At 37.8% G+C, this 24,618-nt stretch overlaps 1 protein-coding gene across 2 annotated transcripts in view; it reads right to left on the reverse strand.

Annotated features, from left to right (window-relative positions):
• The window catches only part of EPB41L5 (erythrocyte membrane protein band 4.1 like 5), a 142,539-nt gene that overhangs the window by 17,773 nt on the left and 100,148 nt on the right, over window positions 1–24,618 (reverse strand). For both annotated transcript variants that reach the window (XM_016433586.2, XM_007494052.3), the window contains exons 17-21: window positions 18,698–18,858; window positions 9,187–9,284; window positions 7,555–7,683; window positions 6,669–6,730; window positions 1,440–1,533 (exon numbers count right to left, since the gene is read on the reverse strand). In XM_016433586.2, the coding sequence (XP_016289072.1) occupies window positions 1,440–1,533; window positions 6,669–6,730; window positions 7,555–7,683; window positions 9,187–9,284; window positions 18,698–18,858 (544 nt within the window). The remainder of the gene's footprint in view (window positions 1–1,439; window positions 1,534–6,668; window positions 6,731–7,554; window positions 7,684–9,186; window positions 9,285–18,697; window positions 18,859–24,618) is intronic.

The following is a 24,618-nucleotide window of genomic DNA, read 5'->3' on the forward strand; positions in this document are numbered from 1 at the left end:
GTCACACCCACATAATGTCAGAGGGCTTAGAAGATCCCTTAGGAGAGACATTGAGCAGACCCCAGTGGAGCATTTAAGGGAGCCCACTGACAAAAGTAGTGCAAAATAAAAAGGCATCTATGTGTTGATATTTGCATCAGTTGAGTAAGTATGCACATCAAAGAAATTAAAGATACATCAAAATACTAAAGTTTAAACAGGTATCCCATTTTTTTCTAAACTATAATCTCCAAAAAATCTCTCCCAGCATCTGATTACCAGATAGTGCACAGTGATCACAGGAAATGATTTTTGCTGCTGCAGTCTGAAATTATAGTCAGTCAACAAACATTCACTGTGCTAAGCCCTGGGGATACAAAGAAAGGTAAAAAATATTGTCTGTTCTCAAGGAGCTCACACATCTGTTGATCTCTAAAATACTATCTTTTGGGGATAATTCCTTTGGCACCTCCATTACTCATTCAGTGAACTAGCATTTAATCATATATTTTATTGAAGAAACTTCCAGAAGAGGAATTTGCAAATAACATACTATCTGAAAATACCACAAGTAGTTATATAGATGATCACAGTATTCTGTATAAATTAGAGTGCCAAGGGAAATGAAAATTTAATAAAAATCTTTGAAATTTCATCTAAGTAATTTAGTTCTATACCCCAGAGTTTGGAGAAACTCAGAAGGTAAGTTAGTTTAGTATGGCTTAGTGCAGGAATTCTTAACTTTTGAGGGGTTATAGGCCCCTGTAGCAGTCTGGAAAAAGACTACGGACACTTTCTCATAATAATGTTTTTAAACTTACAAAAGAAATCAATTATGTGAAAATATAGATACCAAAATATTAAAAATAATGTTCAAGTTCAGCCATTTTTCAAGTTTAAAACTTAATGAATCCATTTGGGGTTTTCTTGGCAAAGACATTGGAGTGGTTTGCCACTTCCTTCTCCAGCTCATTAGATGAAATTGAGGCAAACAGGGTTAAGTGACTTTTCCAGGGTCATATGGCTTAAGGGTCTGAGGCCAGATTTGAATTCAGGAAGATGAGTCTTCCGGATTTCAGGTCCAGTACTCTATCCATTGTACAGCCTACCTGCACCATTAAAAAGAAATTCTCAAATACCAGGTTAAAGTGGTAGTTTATATAAATCATATATATATATGTATATGTATATATATACACATATATCCATATATTCATTCATTTGTTTATTCATTCATTTGTTCATTCATTCATTCATTTATTTATTTATATGATAGTTCCATAATAGGAATGATACCAGTCTGAAAGTCCTAAGATTTGGACTTTAAGTCTTCATTAAATTACTTAATCTTTCTGAGCCTCAATTTGTACATCTGCCAAATGAGGTTTTAGATCATCTGAAGTTCCCTGCCAACTTTAAAATTTGACAAATTCTTGAGTCTAAGAATGTTGTTCTCTTACCTTTAAAATGGAATTCTCTTCCACAGCATTTGGATGTGTGAGAATCATTGTGTGTTCTGGACTGAGGACTTTGTTGTCTTCTTTTAATACATTGCTGGGGAAGAAGGAGAGAAATGTCTTTATGTGCCCCAAAGATCCCATGAAATCAAGAGTAGGCAAAGTCCTTTATTCATGAAGTACAACAGGTCAGCGGGGCAGTGAACACATGACTAAATGTGGCCAGAGATAGGCCTGGAATTCGTTTGTATAAAAGACAACGCTCTCTCCTGTCACTGTAGCTGTGCATGCCTGTTGGGTGCTGGTCCAGTGAGCTGCTGCACTAGAGAAGCTGCTGAGGGTTTCCAATTCCATGGTTGGTTCTAGGGGTGATCTCAGACCCAATGGAGAGTACTATTGGGAGCCTTACGGACAATTGGCCCTGCTCTGAAAGCTACATTCCCCCTGGAGGTCACACCTGGATGATCACAAATCTGTCCCTGAACCACGCACCACGCACATCTCCCAACACCCTCTCCCTCTACCAGGCTCCGTCCTGAAACCTGCTTCATCCAACGCACTGTGGCTCTGCTTCTAATTGCCATAGGATGAAGCTACCCATTTCCTCAAAGTCAAAATAGAAGATCTGGAGGTTTCTGGCCCTGTAGATAAGCAAAGACGATTTTCCATGGTGTTGACATTCTTGACCCTTCCGTCAGAAATGGAGTGGGAAAGAGTTCAAGTATTTACATTCCAGAAACCAGTCACTATGTAGGAATGTGAACACTCTCAAGAACTGAGAGCTTTTGGTGTTTCCTTTAAGAGCAGCAGCTCTGCCCAGGAGCTAACGGTGGCAACGAAGAGATGATGTATTGGCCTTTGCTGATGCAGAGGACCCAAGAAAAGTGCATGTGGGTGATAGAATTCAGAACATAGTCATTCCTCTCCAATGATGCAGTCCTTCTTTTTCTTTGATTTTGATGCTGGTCCTTGTTTCTAGTTTGCCTTTCTTTCTAAATTATTCCTCCAATTTGCTTCCCGGAGGGCATCATTACAGAGCAGTTTGAACGGGCATATTTTCACAGGAGTCATAGGATCATCAGTCTTTCACCACCCCAAGTTGTCTTTTGTGCTGGCATCACAGGGAGGCTGTGACCAATCTCTGATGGCTACCCACCAGTGAATTTTCAATGGTATTGAAGCATTGCCCTAAGACACTCTGAAGAATGGATGCTACCAACTCTACTGTAGTTCAACAGGTACCATGATGTGTTAGGTGCACACTGCTGCACTTTTATGCAGAAGGAGGTTCTGTTATTGCAGTGATGAGCAGATTTTCGGGGACACAGCTGGGTCAAGAAAGGCCTAGATGCTGGGTAGATTAAGAAGGACTAAGAGAGCTCAATAGAGAAATAACTAAGGGTTGTAAGGAAGCATCTGACATTAGATCTTTTACTTTTATCAGATTCACGCTCACTTCAATCAAGATAGATGAAATTTGGGGTCAGAAGACTTAGGTTCAAATCCAGGCTCTTTCATTTACAACCTGGACAACCTCAAGCAAGTCTTTTCACCTCTTCTCTATCTCAGTTTCCTTAAATATTAAAAAAAAAAAGGTTGGATTAGATCAGGGGTTCCTAACCTGGGGCCAAAGAATTTATTTTAAAAATTTCTATATTTTATATATATATATATATATATGTATGTGAATATATATGCATTTTTGACAACTATTTCAACATAATAGTTCTATTATAATACTAAATATTTTATTTTACACATTTAAAAACATTGTTCTGAGGGGGGCAGCTGGGTAGCTCATTGGATTGAGAGCCAGGCCTAGAGATAGGAGGTCCTAGGTTCAAATCTGGCCTCAGACACTTCCCAGCTATTGTGAATTTTAAAATTATTCCACCCTAATCAGACCATTCTTTAGAAAATTTGATTTAGCTATTTCCTGATCAATAACAATAGAGATACTTGGAATAACAGAATCGGGTCTTGGAAACTCTAAATTTCTCCTTCTTTGTGTAACAAGATTTGGAAGGTCTGCATCAAACTCAAGATTTAATTATGTGAGGAGATGACCTTCAACAGATATGTGCAGAAAAAAGGACAGACCCCTGGGCTGTCCTAAGTCAAGCTAAGTCCTCATTGGTACAAATGAGACACAGAAAAGTGATGTAAAAACGTCCATATAAGACACATCACTTCCTATCTCTTCCTCTTTCCCTGGAGAGGTGACTCTGGCTGGCAGCGTGCTAGGCGTTCCAACATCTTGGGAGTGGTGGCAGTTCTTTGTATGGGTTTTGGCGGTGACTTTTGTCCTTGACCTGATTCAGGTTCAGGCATCTTACCTGAGCCCCTTTTGGAGTTCAGGTTGATTCCTTCCTCCTTCACACTCCAAACCCTTACTTTCTAGATCTTCTAATCTTCCTACCTGGTACCAGCCAGGCGGGGGGGAGTGCAGGGAATCCTTCACCCTTTCCTTCTCCCTTCTCCTTAATCTCCTCCACTATCAATTAAATCACCATAAAATTTCCAGCTGAGTTTTGGCTGTTTCTTTTTTTTCTTTTTCTTTTTTTTATAAAACCCTTACCTTCTGTCTTGGAGTCAATACTGTGTATTGGCTTCACGGCAGAAGAGTGGTAAGGGCTAGGCAATGGGGGTTAAGTGACTTGCCCAGGGACACACAGCTGGGAAGTGTCTGAGGCCAGATTTGAACCCAGGACCTCCCGTTTCTAGGCTTGACTCTCAATCCACTGGGTCACCCAGCTACCCTCTTGGGTGTTTCATTTGGATTTTATAAATAAAATCCTTGGTGACCAAATATAATTATTATATTCAGTCTCAACCATAATTTTAATCTTAACATTGTGTGACCCATTGCCTAGCCATTACCATTCTTCTGTCTTGGAACCAATACTTTGTATTGGTTCCAAGACAGAAGGTATGGGTTAAAAAAAAAAAGCATTATTCTGAGAAGGGGTCCATGACACAAAAAAATTATGAAGTCCTAGACTAGGTGGTTTCTAAGCTCCCTTCTACTTCAGAATCTATTATTTTATGATACTTTTTGGTCATCCTTGCCTTCAAGGGATACACACACATACACACACACACACACACACACACACACACACACACACACATTCTCACGCACATATGCACATGCATGCACACACACACACATATGCATGTCTGTCACTGTTTTAGCCTTCATAAACAAAAGCACAAGTTGCGTAACAGATGCACGCTCTGTGCAGAAAAACGTGGTTAAAGTGATCGCAATATGACAATTACAAGATGCCAAATATGCTACATTACTGTACAACAGTTTTATGCTATTTTAACCAAAGACAGCACCATATATAATGCCAGAGACTGAGCAAAAGAACAGGATAGGAAGAGATTAGAGCAGACATATTTTCTGGTAGAAAAAAATGGACTTTTATATAACATCTTAAGATGTGCCAAGTGTTTTACATACATTTTTCTCATCTGATTATACTCAGCAGAGTAGTATTGTATTTTCTCGCTAGGCAAAAGCTGCCTTCTCTTCCATTAAGAGACCATAAGAAAAAATGACATAGCAACAAAAAAAAAGTTGGCATGTCAGAATATCCAGGTTAAATGTCCTCCTCTGCTCTCTGCTCTAAGAGAGAATGGCACAGAGGAGAGAATACTGGATCCGAAGGCAGTGAGCTAGGTTCAAGCCTCCTTCTGCCACTCCTTCCATGGGACTTCTCCACTCTGCCCTTCAGTTTCCTCATTTGTACAAGGAAGGGATTGGCCTAGATGACCTCTAAGGGCGATGTTAGCCCCAAATCCCAAGTCCTTGGCTGGGTCACTTTAGGCAAATCATCTTACTTCTCAAGGTGAAGTTTCCTCACCTAGCAAAGTGGCAGGATTGGACTGTCCTGAAGATTCCTTGACACACGTCTAACATCTAGCTCTAATTTCTCATCTAGCCATTTATCTCCAGGACTATAATAAAGCCTAAAGCTTTTTCCTTAACCCAAAACATAAAGGGAAAGAAGGTGTTGCGTGTGAGGACACCAAAAAATACAATGGAACTATATTTCCCTTCTTGTATCTTACCAAAAAACCCAAAACAAAACCAAGCAAAAAACCCTCAAGGAAATGGGCATCTAAGAACCTAGTTGAGAAGGAGAAAAGAACATAATGAAGTTATTTTAAATTAGTTTTTGAAAATCTATCAGTTTGGTAGACTTCCTGGAACTGCCAAATGCCATTTCAATTCTCTACTGATTAGATGATCAGCCAGGCAATATTCCCTTTGAGGGTAGCTGTGATGTGCAAAGGCCTGTACATAATTTTTTTTCCTACTACTTAAGTGCAGTGGCAAAAATAATTAGAACTAGTTAAAGATAATTAGGAAAAGCATTCCTGAAAGAGGCAAATCTAGAGCAGGGTTTTAAATAAGAAAATCTCGCAAATTGGCCAAGAAATAACAAAGAAAGGAGAATGTTTAAAGAAAAAGGCAGAAGGAATAGGAATATGAAAAGAGGATAAGGGAGGGGGGATAATGACTACAATAGAGAGTTTATGTTTGAAAGTTATAAAAGAAACAATAGTGATAAGATAGAAAAGGCACCCTGAACAACTAAAGTGAAGAATATAGATTTCATAATACAAGTAGAGCACAGAACTGACACAATTAAAAAGAAGAAAAAGAGTCGTTTTAAAGAGAAAGGAGGACAGATTGGGGAAGGTAAAAAAATAGGGATATCAAGAAGAAAACATAATAAACCTATGAAAAATTAAGCAAAATATTGTGGTTACAAAGAGCTGGATTCTAGTCCTGTCTCTGACCATGGATGGCTAGGAAAAAGTCACTAAACCACTCAGTGTACCCAAGCAACTCCAAGACTAAAAACAATAGGCGGAGGAAGGTGCCATGCTATGAATTTCTTACAAGATGAAATCATATACTCTCACCTACATATATGTTGTTTTTAGAAGTCATCTTGTTTGAACCTTGCCGTAGTCTTCTGAAGTACATACCATAGAGAAAATGCTATTTTCCCATTTACAAATGAAGAACTGAGTCAGAGAGATTATGTGACCTGGTAGGATAGTAGGTACAGAATTGGACAAGGAGTAGATATTGCAGAAGTATAGTAATTGGCAAGATATGATGATGAATTGAATCCAGGATGCAAAGAAGAACATGTAACATTTAAAATGGAAATAAGAGGTCAATTCTGTCTGTTTTAGTCAGAACTATACCTGAAAACATTATCTTGAACATTGGAGTTTTTATGACTCAATGTTTCATCTTCTCTTGTGACCTAAAAAAAAAAAAAGAATTATAAAAATCTTGGTTGAGGTAGCTATGAAGGGAAGGAAAGTCTTTGACATCCCTCTAGGTTTTTGTTAGACCAATAAATAAGACAGCATTATTCCTTGGTTGCTGTTTTTTAAAAAGGTAATTATTTCATAAGTATTAGAATTTAATGTCAAATAATCCCATTCCAAATGAAGTAGTAAAAAAATCTGCTAGAATGTAAATATATCATAGTTTTCCTGAATCTCTGCTCTAAGGAATAAAAAACTAAAACTATAAGAGTAAAGTTAAGAAAGAGAAAGAGGAATAAGACAAGCTGAATGATTAGTTACATGGCTGTAATGAGTGAGGTAAAGTTTAGAAAGTACAATGATCCAGGCTTTAGCTTTTAGAGACACATTATAAAGACATAAAAATAGCTGGTAAGCAGTATAGCAGCAATTTTTATGTAGTTTTCAGAGAGTATGGTAAAGTTTTGTGCTGTCTTTTTTCTAGACAGATAATAGGTTTCCAATAGGAAATGGAATTAAAATATGGGGGAAAGAAACACATTGATAGGAAAGGTATCAAAGACAGTATGAGAAAAAGATTCCCATATACTTTGACCTCAATGAGAGATCACATCCAGTCCATGTCTGCAATCCATGAAAAAGACAATGACATTGAGATAGGAGGAAGGAGCGGAAAGAGTGTTTGGCAGAAGAGCAGGGATAAATGACAATCTAAAATAAATTTTGATGAGTTATTGATTTCATTCAGAATACACTAAAACCACATTGGCAAAGCCTCCCACACACCAAAGTAAAAAAAGGGAAGATGCCTTCTTACCTTATGAACCGCTTCCACTTGAGCTTTTAGGATGTTGCTCTTGATGTCCGGAGGAATCCTCAAAGAAGATGATCCAGGACTCTCAATGACATTATTAAGACATTTCTCTGTCAACTTCACAACTTCTTCCTAGAAATTAAGAACATAGGTTAGCATCCCTGAAAAGAAATATTTCATTCTAGACAGACATGACAGTTAGATTTATGAAAGCTCAGGCATGGAAGACTGATAATCACCCACATGAAGGAGCCATGCCTCTTTTCTGAAATACTTGATTCCCAGAAGTTCTGAACAATTAATCATAGAAACAGAAACTGCCAAGGAGTTTTTTCTAATTTTTTGCCTTCAACCAGACTGACTAAATCACCCAAAAAAGCTGTTTTTCCCTTAGGCAGTCAAGGATTCAATAGGATAATAAGAATAAAAGAATGGAATTTTTCTAGTCATAGAAAATGAGTCTAGACAGAGTACCATTAGAACTGATGCACAGTGAAATAAGCAGAACCAGGAGAACACTGTACCTCATAATAGCATTAATTGTGAAAATTTGGCTACTCTCAGCAATGCAATGATCTGGGACAAATCTGAAAAGACTTGGGATGGGAAATGCCCTCTCCTTCCAAAGAAAGAGTCAAGATAGATGCAGATCAAAGCATATTATCTTTTGTGTCAGTGTACTTATAGTTTTATTTTGAGGTTTTGTTTTTGTATGAGTGTGCTATTACAACAGTGACCAAGAAGTGTGCTCTGCATGATAATAAAACTTTTTAATAAAAAAAAAAAAGAATGTATCATAGAAGACCAAATTCATGTCTCTCTCTCTTTTTTTTTTAAACAAGACTGGTGGATCAAGATAATACTATAGCATAGATTAGCCAGCACTTCACAAAATGTCACGTACTGGTAGAAATGTTGGAGAAATGTAGGCTAGAGAAAAAATCCAGTTAGACATATTCAATAAAGACTAAGTAATAAATATAGCACATCTGCCTAACTCATTGGGACTGGAGTCTCAAGAAAAGCATTATGGAAGCTGATTATTTTATTCCAGGTACAACACCTAGCCCAAGCCCCATGATTAAGCAATAGGGTCACAAATAGAAAAAGATAGTCCTTGTTCTCAATTAGCTTACAATCTAATTGGAGAAGGCAATGAATGTAGGACAGCTCAGGTAGATGGAAAGGCGTAGAGACCTCAAAGATAAAACTACAAGTCCAACCCCAGGATCTAGGAATGCTTGTCCCCCCAGAAGCATCTCACTTTTCCTGGCAGGGAGAGATATAGGCCCAAGGGTCAGAGAGAAGAGATTTTTGTTTCCCATAGGCAGAAGAGAGAAAGAGTCAGTATATGGCCAAGAAGGGAAGAAAGGAAGGAAACAGTGGCACAAAGGTTTGAACTAGGTTCTGGTGAAAGGAAAAAGCCAAAGTTGAGTCTTGCTGGATGCCAGTTCCACTTTTTCTTAATTTCATTAGATAGCTCCTCTCCTTTCCTTCAAGGAAGCAGCTCTCCATGAGCACAGTGCTTAGAGAGATTTCTCAGCTAAGGCAAAGTATAAAGCATCACATCAGAGAGAGAAAGATCCCAAGAACTTGTAGAAAATGCATAAGTGTACAAAGGGGAAGCTTGGTTACCTGTTTGTTCACATTAATGTTGATATTGGGTTTAGAAGATGTTGAAGAACAGTTCTCCATCTCTAGTAGTTTGAGTTTCACAGAGGTATCACTGAATTCTGGGGAGAAAAAGTTGACAAATGACTCAGCATGCCAGACTGTCACAATTGTGTGTGGGACTAATATAAACTGCTCCTTTCCAGCTACTAGACATCATCAATTAAAGATAATTACCCCATTTACCATGGATAAATAGATTTTCTTTTTACTTAGAATGTAACTTTTTATATCTTGATCTTTGAGAGCTAACCATTAGGGAAATACATAGGTAGGTATAAGTAATCATTAGAGTCCTCTTCTGTATGGTGCTTCACGGTTTGAAAAATGCTTTTATAGTGTGTATACTGTATATGAAGATGCCACAAAACCAGGTCAAGATTGATTGATTGAATAAACATTTACTTGTAACGTTGCTCATGAAACAAGGCAAGTAACCTAGCTTTTATCCACTTCTTGTTCATTTACAAAAAGTTTGGGAGGATATGATCAGTCTTGGTTTATACTCCCACTACCCAATACACAAATTCACAATTCTATGAGTCTGTAAAATCACAGAATTATGATTTTGGTATTAGAACTGACAGAATGTTAGAGGCTATCTAGCTCAACTTTTCACCGAAGGCAAGAATCAAGTTACTCTCTATGTTGTAATCCAGACTTCCTGTATCATATGCCCTTAGGGCTTCATCCTAAAGCCTCACTTCATGCCTGGAGTTCACATACTGGAAGTACACTCTGTCCTTTTGGCCTCTCTATCTGAGTGGCTCCTTCCAGAACCCCCATTTCAGCAGGGCATCCAGGCTGACACAGCTCATTCTTCTCCATGTTGCACTCTACTTCCTCTAAAATGCCCCACTGCCCAGGGCCTTTGGCCCCTTGCCCCCACCCATTAGAATGGAAGCTCTTTGAGGGCAAGGACTGGATTTCTACTCGTACTTGTATTCTCAGTACTTAGTATGGTACCTGGCACATAGCAAGGGTTTAATAAATGCCCACTGACTTGAACAACTGAATCAAATTTTTAAAAATTTGGTAGGTGACCCAGACTCTGCCTTGTTAATGGCAGCTTTTATTTTTCTATCACTTACAATTCCAAATACATCCTTCCCCTTTTCCCCTCTCAGAGAACGATGCCTTATAACAGAAAATCATGAAGATTAAAAAACAGTTGAGTCAAATGAACACATCAATCAAGTCCAACATTCCATGCAGTGTTCCACAGCCATCATTCCTCACCTCTGCAGAGGAGAGGGCAGTCTAGTACATCTTAGGGGCCAAGTTTGGTCATTATATTTACAAGGCATTCAGCTTCCATTTTTGTAGTTCTTCTTTCATTTTACACTTTTATTCTCATTATGTCTACTGTTTTGTTGGTTTTATTTATTTCACTTGGTATCTGTCCACATAAGCCTTCCATGTTTCTATGTGAATCTTGTTGTATTCAGCAGTTCTTACAGTATAGCATATTCTATTACATTCACATACCACAATTTGTTTAGCCATTTGCAAATATGGGCATACATTTTATTTATTTTTAAAACCATACTTTCTGTCTTATGATTAATATTATGTATTGATTCTAATGCAAAAGAGCAGTAAGGGCTAAGCAATGGGGGTTAAGTGACTTGCCCAGAGTCACCTACCTAGAAATTGTCTTGAGGCCACATTTGAACCCAAGACCTTCCACTCTAGGCCTGGTTCTAGGCCTAGCTCTCAGTTGGCTGAACCATCCAGCTGTCCTCTATATTTTATTTCCTTTCATGGCTACTACAAAAAATAGTCCTATAAATATTTTGGAATCTCTGAGGAACAGCTTTTGATCTAAATATCCTCCCCATGTCTTATATCTTTTCAGGTTTAAACTTATAACTTAAGATATTCCTGGTTGCCACTGTCATGCAGGGCCCCATCCCCAGGACTACTGCACCTTCTTTGGTCTCTCCCCACTGTATAATTGAAAATCTGTTACCCTAAAAAAAAGAACCTCATTCGCCAGGAGCCCACTGACTTCCTGTCATTATGTACTTCCTGTAGATAGGGGATATTAGGCGGAGACATGGAAGGTCCCACCTCTTTACTTCCTGTCCCAAGCTTGGTGGTGGTAAGGTGGGTGTTTGAACTGGCTGATCAACCATGGGCATGTGGTTTTTATTTTGTATCCTCTTTATTCCTTAATTTCTAATGATCATTTAATGAACCTCATAAAATATAATATATTTATTAAAGATTAATTTTTACACCACTCTGGTCCCTCCTGCACTGGGCTGCTGTCAAAGGGACTGCCAAAACCCAGGTTTGACCACACACCCTCCCATCTCCCACTTGATAAGCTCCAGGCACCCTGTTACCGCCCCACCAGAATCAAATGTAAAATTCCATTTGGCTTTCCTACCTTTGGGGTATGAGGGATGTTTCTGTAAGAAATTATCTTCCCTGTACATTCTACAATCTAGGGGCTGTGAATCTTAAAACTGCTTAGACTCTACTTTGGAACATTTGGTTATGGCTATTCCCCATTTAAACAATGGAGGTACTAGATCAGGAATGTATTGGGAATTTTAACATTACTCCACCCATACTTAGGTATACTTTAGGGGAAGATAAAGTTGTAAAACTCCTTACTGAGCAATGAAAAAGTCCCTAACTCATACTTACAGTGAGGCCAAAACCTTAAGCTAGGTCTATTTTTAGATCTAATACAAAAGGGTACTAAGTACCTATGAAGGTCAAATTAATCACTAAAAGGTCAAGCAACTTACAAAGGGCAAGCTTAGCAGAGAGGTGTGAAGTTTTAATCTACTCAGATGTGAACTAAGAATAGTCAGTTCTGTGGAAAGCGTCTACTGTGATTAGTAGATGTGAAAATTTAGGGGAGGTGGCATAAGAGAAATTTTTCTTTAAAAGGAGCTGGCTCTCTCAACTTAGGTAGTTAGTTGGATCTTGGACTAGTTGGAGTAGCTGGGCCTCTGAACTTAGTTGGAGTTTTGCTTGGGACAAAATCTTGTTGTGAGTGGATAAAAGACTGACTTAGTTTTCTCTCTTAAAGAGAAAGACCTAGGCCCTAGGCCTTTTCCTACTATTTCCTCTTACTCTGTCTCTCTCCCTTCCCTTAATTCCTTCATTCGTATTAATTAAAATCTCCATAAAACCCAGCTGATTTGGGTATTTCATATTTGGGAATTTTTCCCATGATGACCACTTATTTTTTATTTAAATCAAGACACTAAAAATTATCTTTACCAGTGTGGCCAAAACCTTACAGTTTGGCCATTTACACATCTTTGTGGTCACAGGGCAATAGCCTTGTGGCGGGTCCTGGCACAAGGCATGCTGCTCTCCCATCTAGGCTTCCCTTCCTAGATCTGATGCCAGGTCCTCCTGATTCCAGGTCCAGATCCCCATTTCCTCACAGCCACCTTCTCCCAGAGGCTCATCCATACAGTTTGTGTTTTTGAACATTACTTCCCCATTATGATGTGAGCTTCCTGAGAAAGGGATTGTGCTGGCCTTTCTTGCGATCCACAGTTCTTTTTCTTTGTTTTTTGTTTTGTTTTTCCCTCCCCTCCCCCAACCTCCACCCATATCTGACACGCAATTCCCCTGGGTTTTACATGTATCATTGGTCAAGACCTATTTCCATATTATTAATATTTGCACTACGGTGATCTCTTAGAGTCTACATCCCCAGTCATATGCCCATTGACCCATGTGATCAAGCAGTTGTTTTTCTTCTGTGTTTCTTTTACCACAGTTCTTCCTCTGGACGTGGATAGCGTTCTTTCTCATATGTCCCTCCGAATTGTTCTGGATAATTGCATTGCTACTACTAGAGAAGTCTATTACATTTGATTGTACCACAGTGTATCAGTCTCTGTGTACAATGTTCTCCTGGTTCTGCACCTTTCACTCTGCATCAATTCCTGGAAATCGTTCCAGTTCACATGGAATTCCTCCACTTTATTATTCTTTTGAGCACAATAGTATTCCATCACCAACATCTACCACAATTTGTTCAGCCATTCCCCAATTGAGGGGCATCCCCTCATTTTCCAATTTTTTGTCAACACAAACAGTATGGTTCTGAATATTCTTGTACAAGTCTTTTTCCTAATTATCTCTTTGGAGTACAAATCCAGCAGGGCTATAGCTGGATCAAAGAGCAACAGTCTTTTAGTACCCTTTGGGCATATTTCCAAATTGCTTCCCATAATGGTTGGATCAATTCACAATTCCACCAGCAGTGCATTAATGTCCCAATTTTGCCACATCCCCTCCAACATTTATTACTTTTACTTTGCTATCATGTTAGTCAATCTGAGTTGTTTGATTTACATTTCTCTGATTATAAGAGATTTAGAACATATTCTCATGTGCTTATTAATAGTTGATTTCTTTATCTGAAAATTGCCTATTCATGTCCCTTGTTCATTTATCAATTGGGGAATGGCTTGATGTTTTTGTACAATTGACTTAGCTCCTTATAAATTTGAGTGATTAAACCTTTGTCAGAGGTTTTTGTTATAAAGATTCTTTCCCAATTTGTTTCTTCCTTCTAATTTTGATTGCATTGGTTTTGTTTGTAAAAACCTTTAAATTTAATGTATTCAAAATTATTTATTTTATATTTTGTAATTTTTCCTAACTCTTGCTTGGTCTGAAAAATCTTTCCTTTCCCAAAGATATGACAAGTATACTATTCCATATTCGCCTAATTTACTTATAGTTTCCCTTTTTATATTAAAATCATTCACCCATTCTGACTTTATTGTGGTGTAGGGCGTGAGGTGTTGATCTAGACCTAATCTCTCCCATACCGTTTTCCAATTTTTCCAGCAGTTTTTGTCAAATAGTGGATTTTTGTCCCAAAAGCTGGGATCTTTGGGTTTATCATAGACTGTCTTACTTACCCCCAAGCTATTCCACTGATCCTCCCTTCTATCTCTTAGCCAATACCATATTGTTTTGATGACCACTGCTTTACTGTACATTTTAAGATCTGTTACTGGTAGGCCACCTTCCTTTGCATTTTTTTTCATTATTTCCCTTGATATTCTTGACTTTTATTTTTCCAAATAAACTTTGTTATTGTTCTTTTCTAATTCAGTAAAAAAGATTTTTGGTAGTTTGATAGGTATGGCACTAAATAAGTAAATTAGTTTGGGTAGGATTGTCATTTTTTTATGTTAGCTCATCCTACCCATGAGCAATTAATATTTTTCCAATTATTTAGACCTAGTTTTAATTGTGTGGAGAGTGTTTTGTAGTTCATATCGTTCATAAGTTGTGTTCATATAGTCCCTGTGTTTGTCTTGTCAGATAGATTCCTAATTATTTTATAGAGTCTAAGGTGATTTTAAAGGGAATTTCTTTTTCTAACTCTTGCTGCTGGAATGAGTTGGAAGTATATAGAAATGCTGATGATTTATGTGGTTTTATTTTGTATCCTGAAACTTGGCTAAAGTTGTTGATTACTTCCAATAGCTTTTTAGTTGATTCTCTAGCCTTCTTTAAGTAGACCATCATATCATCTGCAAAGAGTGATAACTTGGTCTCCTCATTACCTATTTTAATATCTTCAATTTCTTTTTCTTCTCTAATTGCTACTGCTACTGTTTCTGGTACAATGTTAAATAATAGAGGTGATAATGGGCATCCTTGTTTTACTCCTGATCTTATTGAGAAGGCTTCTAATTTATCCCCATTGCAGATGATGCTTGCTGATGTTTTAAATATATACTGTTTATTATTTTTAGAAAAGGCCCATCTATTTCTATACTTCCTAGTGTTTTCAATAGGAATGAGGGTTGTATTTTGTCAAAGGCTGTTTCTGCATCTATTGAAATAATCATGTGATTTTTGTTGGCTTGCTTGTTGATATAGTCAATTATGTGAATAGTTTTCCTAATATTAAACCATCCTTGCATTCCAGATATAAATCCTACCTAATCATAAGGAATAATCTTCGTGATCACTTGCTGGAGTCTTTTTGCTAGTATTCTATTTAAGATTTTTGCACCTATGTTCATTAAGGAGATTGGTCTGTAGTTTTATTTCTCTGTTTTTGATCTACCTGGCTTTGGAATCAGTACTATATTTGTGTCATAAAGGGAATTTTGTAGAACTCCTTCTTTGCTTATTATGTCAAATAGTTTGTATGGTATTGGGATTAGTTGCTATTTGAATGTTTGATAGAATTCACTTGTGAATCCATCAGGCCCTGGGGATTTTTTCTTAGGGAGTTCTTTGATGGTTTATTCAATTTCTTTTTCCCACAGGGGGTTATTTAAGTATTCTGTTTCTATTCTATTTCATCTTCTCTTAATCTAGGCAATTTGTAAATATTCATCCATAATACCTAGATTTCCAAATTTATTGCCATATAATTGGACAAAATTGTTTTTAATGATTTTCTTCATTTCCTCTTCATTAGAGGTGAGGCCTCCCTTTTCATCTTGGATACTGTCAATTTGGTTTTCTTCTTTCCTTTTTTTATTGGGTTGACCAGTACTTTGACTATTTTATTTGTTTTTTCAAAGTACCAGCTTCTAGTCTTGTTTATTAATTCAATAGTTCTTTTACTTTCAATTTTATTAATTTCTTCTTTAATTTTTAGGATCTCTAATTTAGTTTTCATCTGAGGATTTTTTTTAAACCCTTACCTTCCATCTTGGAGTCAATACTGTGTTTTGGTTCCAAGGCAGAAGAGTGGTAAGGGCTAGGCAATGGGGGGTCATGTGACTTGCCCAGGGTCACACAGCTGGGAAGTATCTGAGGCCAGATTTAAGGCTAGGACCTCCCGTCTCTAGGCCTGGATCTCAATCCACTGAGATACCCAGCTTCCCACCATCTGAGAATTTTTAATTTGTTCACTTTCTAGTTTTTTAATTTGCATGCACGATTCTTTGACTTCTATCCTCCCTAACTTGTTAATATATGAACTCAAGGATATGAATTTCCCCCTTAGTACTGCATGGCTATATCACATAGATTTTCAAAGGATGTTTCATCATTGTCATTTTCTTCAATGAAATTATTGTTTCTATTATTTGTTCTTTAACTAATAGATTTTGGAGAATCATATTATTTAATTTCCAATTAATGTTTGATTTGTCTCTCCATGTACCCTTACTAATTACTATTTTTATTACATTATGATCTAAAAAGGTTACATTTATTATTTCTGCTCTTTTGCCCTTGTTTGCCATGTTTTTATGCCCTAGTATGGTCAATCTTTGTGAATGTACTATGTGCTGCTGAAAAGAAAGTATATTCCTTTTTTGTCCCCTATTTATTTTTCTCTATATATCAATTAACTCTAATTTTTCTAAGATTTCATTCATATCTCTTCTTTCTTATTTATTTTTTGGTTTGATTTATCTAGATCTGATAGAAGAAGGTTCAGGTCTCCCACTAATATGGTTTTACTCTCTATTTCCTCCTTTAGAAATCTGGATGCTATACCATTTGGTGTATGCATGGTTAGTACTGATATTTCCTCATTGTCTATAGTGCCTTTTATCAGGATGTAATTACCTTCCCTATCCCTTTTAATCAGATCTATTTTTACTTTAGCTTTGTTAGAGATCATGATTGCAACTCCTGCCTTCTTTTTCTCATTTGAAGCCCAAAAGATTTTGCTCCAGTCTTTCACCCTTAATCTGTGTGTCTACCTGCCTCATGTGTGTTTCTTATAAACAACTTATGGCTGGATTTTGGTTTCTAATCCACTCTGCTATTTGCTTCCTCAGTTCTTAGCATGCTATCTGGAATGCAGCAAGAACTTACCTACTAACTGCTTGTAACTGACTGAGAAAGCACTCGTAATAGGAGGTAGGGACCAGAGGGGCACTGCCATGTAGCTAATCTGGTTCTTCTGTTTAGTTTCTAAAGATCCAAAGATAATGACAGCAGAGGAAGCACTTCAGGAACAAGTGACTAAGTACTATGTTTTCAAAATCTCACAATAGACTGTTGTCTTCCTCTTATAAAAGAGGAAAATTACTTTGAAAATAAAAAATTCATTAACAAAGTTAATTTTTGCTTCCCTGGCTTTAGATTATTCACTCAAATTAAATATGATTATCAAAAGAAGTAGCCAGGCAAAATACAGATATCCTATTTTCACCAGTTAAGCAAAGTTTGTTCTTAGATATTGTCCTTGCAATGTGTATCTCTGACCCAATCAATCAGTGAAGATAACTAGAAAAAGTACTAGACAGTAGAGGCAACTAAGTGGCTCTGTGGATAGAGCTAAGCCTAGTGACGGGAGGTCTTGGTTTCAAATCTGATCTCAGACACTTCCTAGCTGTATGGCCCTGGTAAAATCATTTACCAATCCCCTGAATGCCTAGCCCTTACTGCTCTTATGCCTTGGGGCCAATATTTTGTATTGACTCTAAGACAGAAAGTGAGAGTCTTAAAAAAATGTGGCTAACAATAGATATGGAAGATGGAGAGCAAGGCATACATTTTCAGCTCTGGCCAAGATGTTTATTTACTTTCCTCAAAAGTGCTTATTTGTTACAAAAGAGGATTCTTTTGGTAGGGAGAAAAGGAATATGGCTGAGAATAACTGTTTTAGTAACAATTCTACAACAGAAGGACAAGGGAGTTAAGTGACTTGCCCAGCTAGGGAGTATCTGGGGCCAGATCTGAACCTACATCCTCCTAACTCCACACATGCACTTTATCCACTCTGTCACCTAGTTGCCCCCCAGAGATAATTTTTTTAAAAGAATATTCATGAAGTTTTTGTTTTTAAAAGTTTTTGTGTATGGGGGCAGCTGGGTAGCTCAGTGGATTGAGAGCCAGCCCTAGGGACGGGAGGTCCTAGGTTCAAATGTGGCCTCAGACACTTCCCAGCTGTGTGACCCTGGGCAAGTCACTTAACCCCCATTGCCTAGTCCTTACCGCTCTTCTGCCTTGGAACCAATACACAGTATTGACTCCAAGACTGAAGGTAAGGGTTTAAAAAAAAAATTTTTTTTTAAGTTTTTGTGTAGTATGTAAACACACTCCCTACCCTTTTCAATGCTATAATCACAGGAAGCCGCCATGACCTACTGACCTAAAACTTAATGATACAATATGAAAAACACAAAAATATTTAATGATTTTTAGAATTTTCAATGTTGACAAATAAGGGAGAAGCTCCAAGAAAGCATCAGAATGTCTGGACCAATGAATTCAAAACTCTACTCATAAGGCATATTGTGCCTATTTTCCCAGAGCCCTTCAATAGTTGTCATTTTTCTTTTTTGTCAACTTTGAGGTCTGACAAGTTCTACTCGATCTGGAAAGAAATTTGGAGCTATGCTCACAAAGTCACTCAGCTGTACACATACATTTTGGCCTAGTAATACCACTCCTGGGCCTCTACAGCAAAGAGAGCAAAGAAAGAGCTAAAAAGACTTGCATATACAAAAACATTTATGGCAGCTCTTTCTGGCAGTAACAAAGAACTGTTACTTACCACCACACTCGACAATAGCTTCCTTGAGACCAGGCTCACTGGCAGCCATACTGATTTCTTCAGGGGCCACAGATGTTCCCTGGGTTCCAGGAACTCCCTCAGTCTTCTCAGCAGTCACATCTAACAACTCACTGTCGTCTAGTAAATCAGTCAGAGGCAAGCTGTAATGATGGTAAGGATAGTATGATATGCTACTATTGATTAGGATCAATAAATTTCTCAAAAAGACTTAAAATGTTAATATTAACAAATATTTGTTGTTAGAGTACAGAGGTTATTTTAGTCTTCTTGTCTCCTTTATAAAAAATAGTACAAGATTAAAAAAAAAAAGAAAACTCTGACACTCTAAGCACAAGACTTTTTACCCAAAACAGGCTTGGCAACAGTTTTCCACTGACTTCTATTTTGAAATTTTTATTATTGCTGAAGAAAATTTATTTCACTTGCATAGCACCGAGCTCTTGAAATTCAAATGTGATATATGTCATATTTTAAAATAAAAAACTAAAATAAAAAGGTAGATTCACCTGATAGACCTGTTGATGGATTTTGTGAATTAGTTTAACCTTTCTGGAAAGCAATTTGTAAGGATGCGAAGAAATTGACAAAAACATGCACCATTCGACCTGGAGATGCTACCATTGGGAACATGTCCCCAAAGAAGTAGAAGAAAGAAAGGTTCCATATAAGCCAAAATATTCACAGCAGCACTTTTTGTGGTAACAAACAATTGTAAACTAAGTAAATGTCCACTGATAAGAGAATGGTTAAACAAGCGGTGGTAAAAGACTGATGGAATATTACCTCGGCAAATAAAACATGACTATGAACAATTTATTTAAGTATGAGATGATGTGAAATTATGTAGAATGAAGTAAAGAATATCATGAAAGCCACCTCTTGAAAATGTAAGTTCTCTCTCCCCTCTGGCAGCCACCACTCTAGCGCTGGACCTCATCAATTTAAGCAAATCTTTCCCACTCCAAGCCACCCTTCATTCAGCCTCTAAAATGACTCTGATCCAATCCTGCCACCCTACTCCCCCCCTTTACTCAGTAAAGTCCAGTGGCTTCCTATTGCTTCCAATTTGAAATCCTTCATTGCCTGGCTTCCTCCTACTTCTGCAGTCTTCTTACACCTTGTCCCTGTGACCAGGGCCATGAGACTCTTCCCTTCACAAGCCTCTTCCTTTCTTGGCTCTGGGCGTGCTCTCTGGCTGGAATGCTCTCCCTCCTCAATTCCAACAACTGATGGACTGCCCTGGCTTCCACTGAGTCCCAACCAAAATCCCATCTTCTCTTGGGATTTTAATTCCAGAGCTTTCCTTCTTTTACATCTGTTCTACTTATCTGGTATAAAGCTTACTTTGTCTGTTGTTTCCCTCCTAGACTGTGAGCTCTGGGAAGGCAGGGACTGTCTTTTGCCCCTTTTTGCAACCACAGTACCTGGCAGAGCGCCTGGTCCACAGCAGCAAAACCAAATAAAAGATGAACTGTGTGTGCCCACAGTAGGTTCTTACTGACTACCAAGGGCTGCAATAGAAATTCAAAATGCAGAGAGAAAGGGAATGCTGCATAATGATAATGACCAAGAGGCTTCCTAGAAGAAAAGGTACAAGGGGCTCCATTTCTTGTTGCAGAGCCAGTGGAGGGCGGCCTATTGATCTTCTGTCAGATGCACGCATTGCTGGCCCTTTCTAAAGCAGAGCCCGCAGAAAGGCAACACGAAGCCATTTCCCAGCCCCAAACAGCTTAGAAGGTCGGTTCAAGGACTATAGTGCACCAGGATAGAGGTGGAGCACGGGGTGCCAAGGCAGGCCCCACCAAGGCAGCAGGCCTTGGGCACAAATGAAGCAGCCGAGGCTTCAGGAACTCTCAGTCACAGGGGGCAAGGGGTGGGGGTGGGGGTCAGAGGACTGCTCAGAAGGAGATTACAGGGGTCCCTTTGCTGGCTCTGGGTGCAAGACTCTTACCACATCACCTATACACAGAACCAGGTTGCAGTCCTGGGGCCCAGCTGCAGGGTAAAGAGGAACCCCAGCATACACCAGCTCTTGCAGTCACAAGGGAGCAGGGAACCCTGGTCACAGTTCCATGGGTGAAAAGAATGCTTGGGGTAACTTGTAGACTAGAGCACAAGCTGGGTAAGTATTAAACATACCTCTCCTGGGGCAGCTGGGTAGCTCAGTGGATTGAGAGTCAGTCCTAGAGACGGGAGGTCCTGGGTTCAAATCTGACCTCAAACACTTCCCAGCTGTGTGACCCTGGGCAAGTCACTTGACCCCCATTGCCTAGCCCTTACCACTCTTCTGCCTTGGAGCCAATACACAGTATTGACTCCAAGACTGAAGGTAAGGGTTTAAAAAAAATAAAAAAAACATACCTCTCTTTACACTATACCACCTTGGAAGAACTGAAAGCAGATAGATCCCTAGTGCCAATTCTGAATGCAGATGCACAAAAAACCTGAAGCTTGGAACAGTGCTCCCTTCCCCAAAGTGACAGAAGCCAACCTTAAAAGCTTTTTAAACTAAATGAAAAGAAAAAGATAGAAAAATAAGCAAACAACAACAACAACAAAAAAAGAAATTCAACATAAACAGTTATTTTGGTGACAGGGCAGACTCAAACTCAGAATATAGTGAAGTCAATACTGCTATATCCAAAGCCTCTAAGAAAGATGGGAATTTTTCTGAAGCCCAAAAAGAGGAGGAGCTCAAAAAAGGATTAAAAAATCAAATAAGAGAAGTAGAAGAAAAATCTGAAAAAGAAATGAGAGTGCTACAGGAAAATCATGAAAAAAGAGTCAACAGCTTGGTAAAAGAGTCACAAAAAAATACTGAAGAAAGTAATATCTTAAAAAAACAGAATAGGTCAGTTGATAAAAGAGGTACAAAAATCCAAAGAGAACTCCTTAAAAATCACAAACGGCCAAATAGAAAAAGATATACAAAAATACACTGAAGAGAAAAACTTCTTGAAAGACAGAATGGACCCTTTGGGGGGAAAAAAAAAGAAGTACAAAAATCCACTGAGGAAAAAACTCTTTACAAAGTAGAATTGGCCAAATGGAAAAGGAGGTACAAAAGATCACTCAAGAAAATCATGACATAAAAATAAGAATTGAGCAAGTTGAAGCTAATGACTCCATGAGACACAAAGAAACAATAAAAAAGTCAAAGGAATGAAAAAATAGAAGAAAATATAAAATATCTTATGAGGGAAACATTTGACCAGTAAAATAAATCTGAAAAAAAATTGGGGGGGCTGCCTAAAAGCCATGATCATAAAAAGAGCTTAAACATAATTTTAAAGAAATCATTAAGGAAAATTACCCTGATATTCTAGAACCAGAGGACAAAATAGAAATTGAAAGAATCCACTAATCACCTCCTGAAAGAGTTCCCAAAAAGATAACTCCCAGAAATATTATAGCCAGATTTCACAACTCCAAGGTCAAGGAAAAAATATTGTGAGTGATCAAAAAGAAAAAATGCAAATATCATAGAGCCACAGTCAAGATAACACAGACTAAACAGCTTCTACTAAAGGATCAAAGAGCCTGGAATATCATATTCCAGAGGAATATTGAATATGATGGGATGATATAAAATAAAGTTAAATTAAGGTGAGAAAAAAATGAATTCTCTGGAAGGAAGGGGAAGGGGGAAATAGAATGGGGTAAATTATCTCACATAAAAGAAGCATGAAATAGCATCCACAGTAGAGAGGAAGATGGGAGGAAGTAGAAAGGGAAGTATGTGAACCTTACTCTCATCAAAACTTGTTTAATGAGGAAAGAACATATGGATATAGCTATCTTACTCTATAGGAAAATAGGAGAGGAAGAAGGTAAGGGCTGGGGATGATAGAAAAAAGGGCAAAATGGGGGAGGGAAAGGTCAGAAACTAACTAGGGGAGGAAATAATGGAAAGTAATACACAGTAACCATAAGGGTCCAAAATTTTTTAAGTGTAATAAAGGCCTCATTTCTTGAACACATAGAGAATGGGTTGAATATATAAGAATATGTCATTCCTCAATAGATAAATGGTCAATGGATATGAATAGATAGTTCTCAAATAAAATAATTAAAGCTCTTTATAGTCATGCAAAAAATGCTCTGAATCACTATTAATAAGAGAAATGCACAACTCTGAGGTACCACCCCATACCTAGCAGATTGGCTATTAAGACAGAAAAGGAAAATGACAAAATGTGAAGAAGATATGGGAAAGCTGGGACATGAATGACTTGTTGGGGGAGTTGTGAACTGATTCATTTATTCAAGAGAGCAATTTGGACCTATGTCAAAAGGGCCATAACACAGTATATACACTTGGATTCAGCAATACCATTATTGGGTTTGTATCCCAAAAAGTAAAAAAAAAAAAGGGGGGGGGAATTTATATGTACAAAAATATTTAAAGTGGTCTTTTTAGGGGGGCAAAGATTTGGAAAGCGAGGAGGTATCCATCAATTGGAGAATGGATGAGTAAGTTATAATATGATTGTAATGGAATATTGTTGTTCTATAAGAAATGATGAGCAGGAGGAACTCAGAAAAACCTGGAAAGATGTACACAAACTGAAGCAGAGTGAAATAAGTGGAACCAAGAAAAAACTTTGTACATTGGGATAGAAATACTGTACAAACAATAAACAACTGTGAATAATAGCTATTCTCAGCAATACAATGATCCAAAACTATTCCAAAGAATTTATGAAAGAAAAAAATGCCATCAACTTCCATTGAAAAAGAACTGTCTAAATCCAAACTAAAGCAAATTTTTTTTTACTTTCTATTTGAGTTTCCTTCTACAAAAAGATTAACATGGGGAAATATTTTTACATGATTGCACATATAAAATGAAATGAAAATGAAGTCAATGTCAAAACAAGAAATCATTGAAAATAAAACCTGCTTCCCTCTCCCTCTCCTCCATCAATAAGGTGGTTTAAGAGAAAAATTTCAGCCCATGTTTGCTCAAAGGGAAGTAAAGTAGAAAAGAGCACATAGAAGAGATCCAAGATCTAGCCCAGTATTGTGTCATTTAATATTTAGCTGTATGGACTCACACAAGTCAGTTAATGGTTCTGTTCCAGTTTCCTCATCTACAAACTGAGAGAACTAGATGGACTCAATGACCTCTTGGGTCCCTTCAACTCTAAAACTCTACAATCCTATGAATTCACATCATCTGCTCAAGTATTTAGTTTTCAGACCCTAATATTATAGGGATAAGAGATTTGACAAGTTTTTCTACTTACTCCTATCTCAAAAAGGACTTCAGGGCAATCTGTTTGAAAGCATTCAGGTCCCAGAGGAATCTAAGAGGAAAGGAGCAGGCATGGAAACAGGTGAGGAGAAAAGAGGGGGGAGCTGAAGCAGAAAATGAAATATGAACTTTCAGCAAGGTTTTACAAGGTCTCCAAAAATAAAAAGTAACTACTTATGATCTTGCTACAAAGCACTCTAGTGCCCTGCTCTGAAGAGATGGCTAGTAAAATTAAGAGTTCTCAAAATCAAAACCTTCTCTCCCCCCATCTTTTGGATTCTAGACCAGGCAATGACCCCCCTAGGAAACTCATACTCCACTGAAGGGCCTTTGAGATGACATACAAGGGCCACAAGGGCTTTGCTAATTTTGTATCTCAACCACACTTTGCCTTAAAGACTTTCTCAGTGCCTGTTATCATTCAAATAGTTACATAATAAAATACTACCACTATTTGTATTAGCTACCTCACAAGATTAGGCTATTTTAAACCACAAAAACAATACATAAAAATGAGTTAAAACTTCAAAAAGAGCTGTGATTTCATCAGCATAGATACTTTCCTCTACCAATACAGACAGCCATTTATGACTAAGCAAGCACAAAAGTAGCTGTCTTCCCCACTCTCCTGGGGGAAACAAAC

Source organism: Monodelphis domestica, chromosome 4 (genome assembly GCF_027887165.1).
Source record: "Monodelphis domestica isolate mMonDom1 chromosome 4, mMonDom1.pri, whole genome shotgun sequence".
Classification (NCBI taxonomy): Eukaryota; Metazoa; Chordata; class Mammalia; order Didelphimorphia; family Didelphidae; genus Monodelphis; species Monodelphis domestica.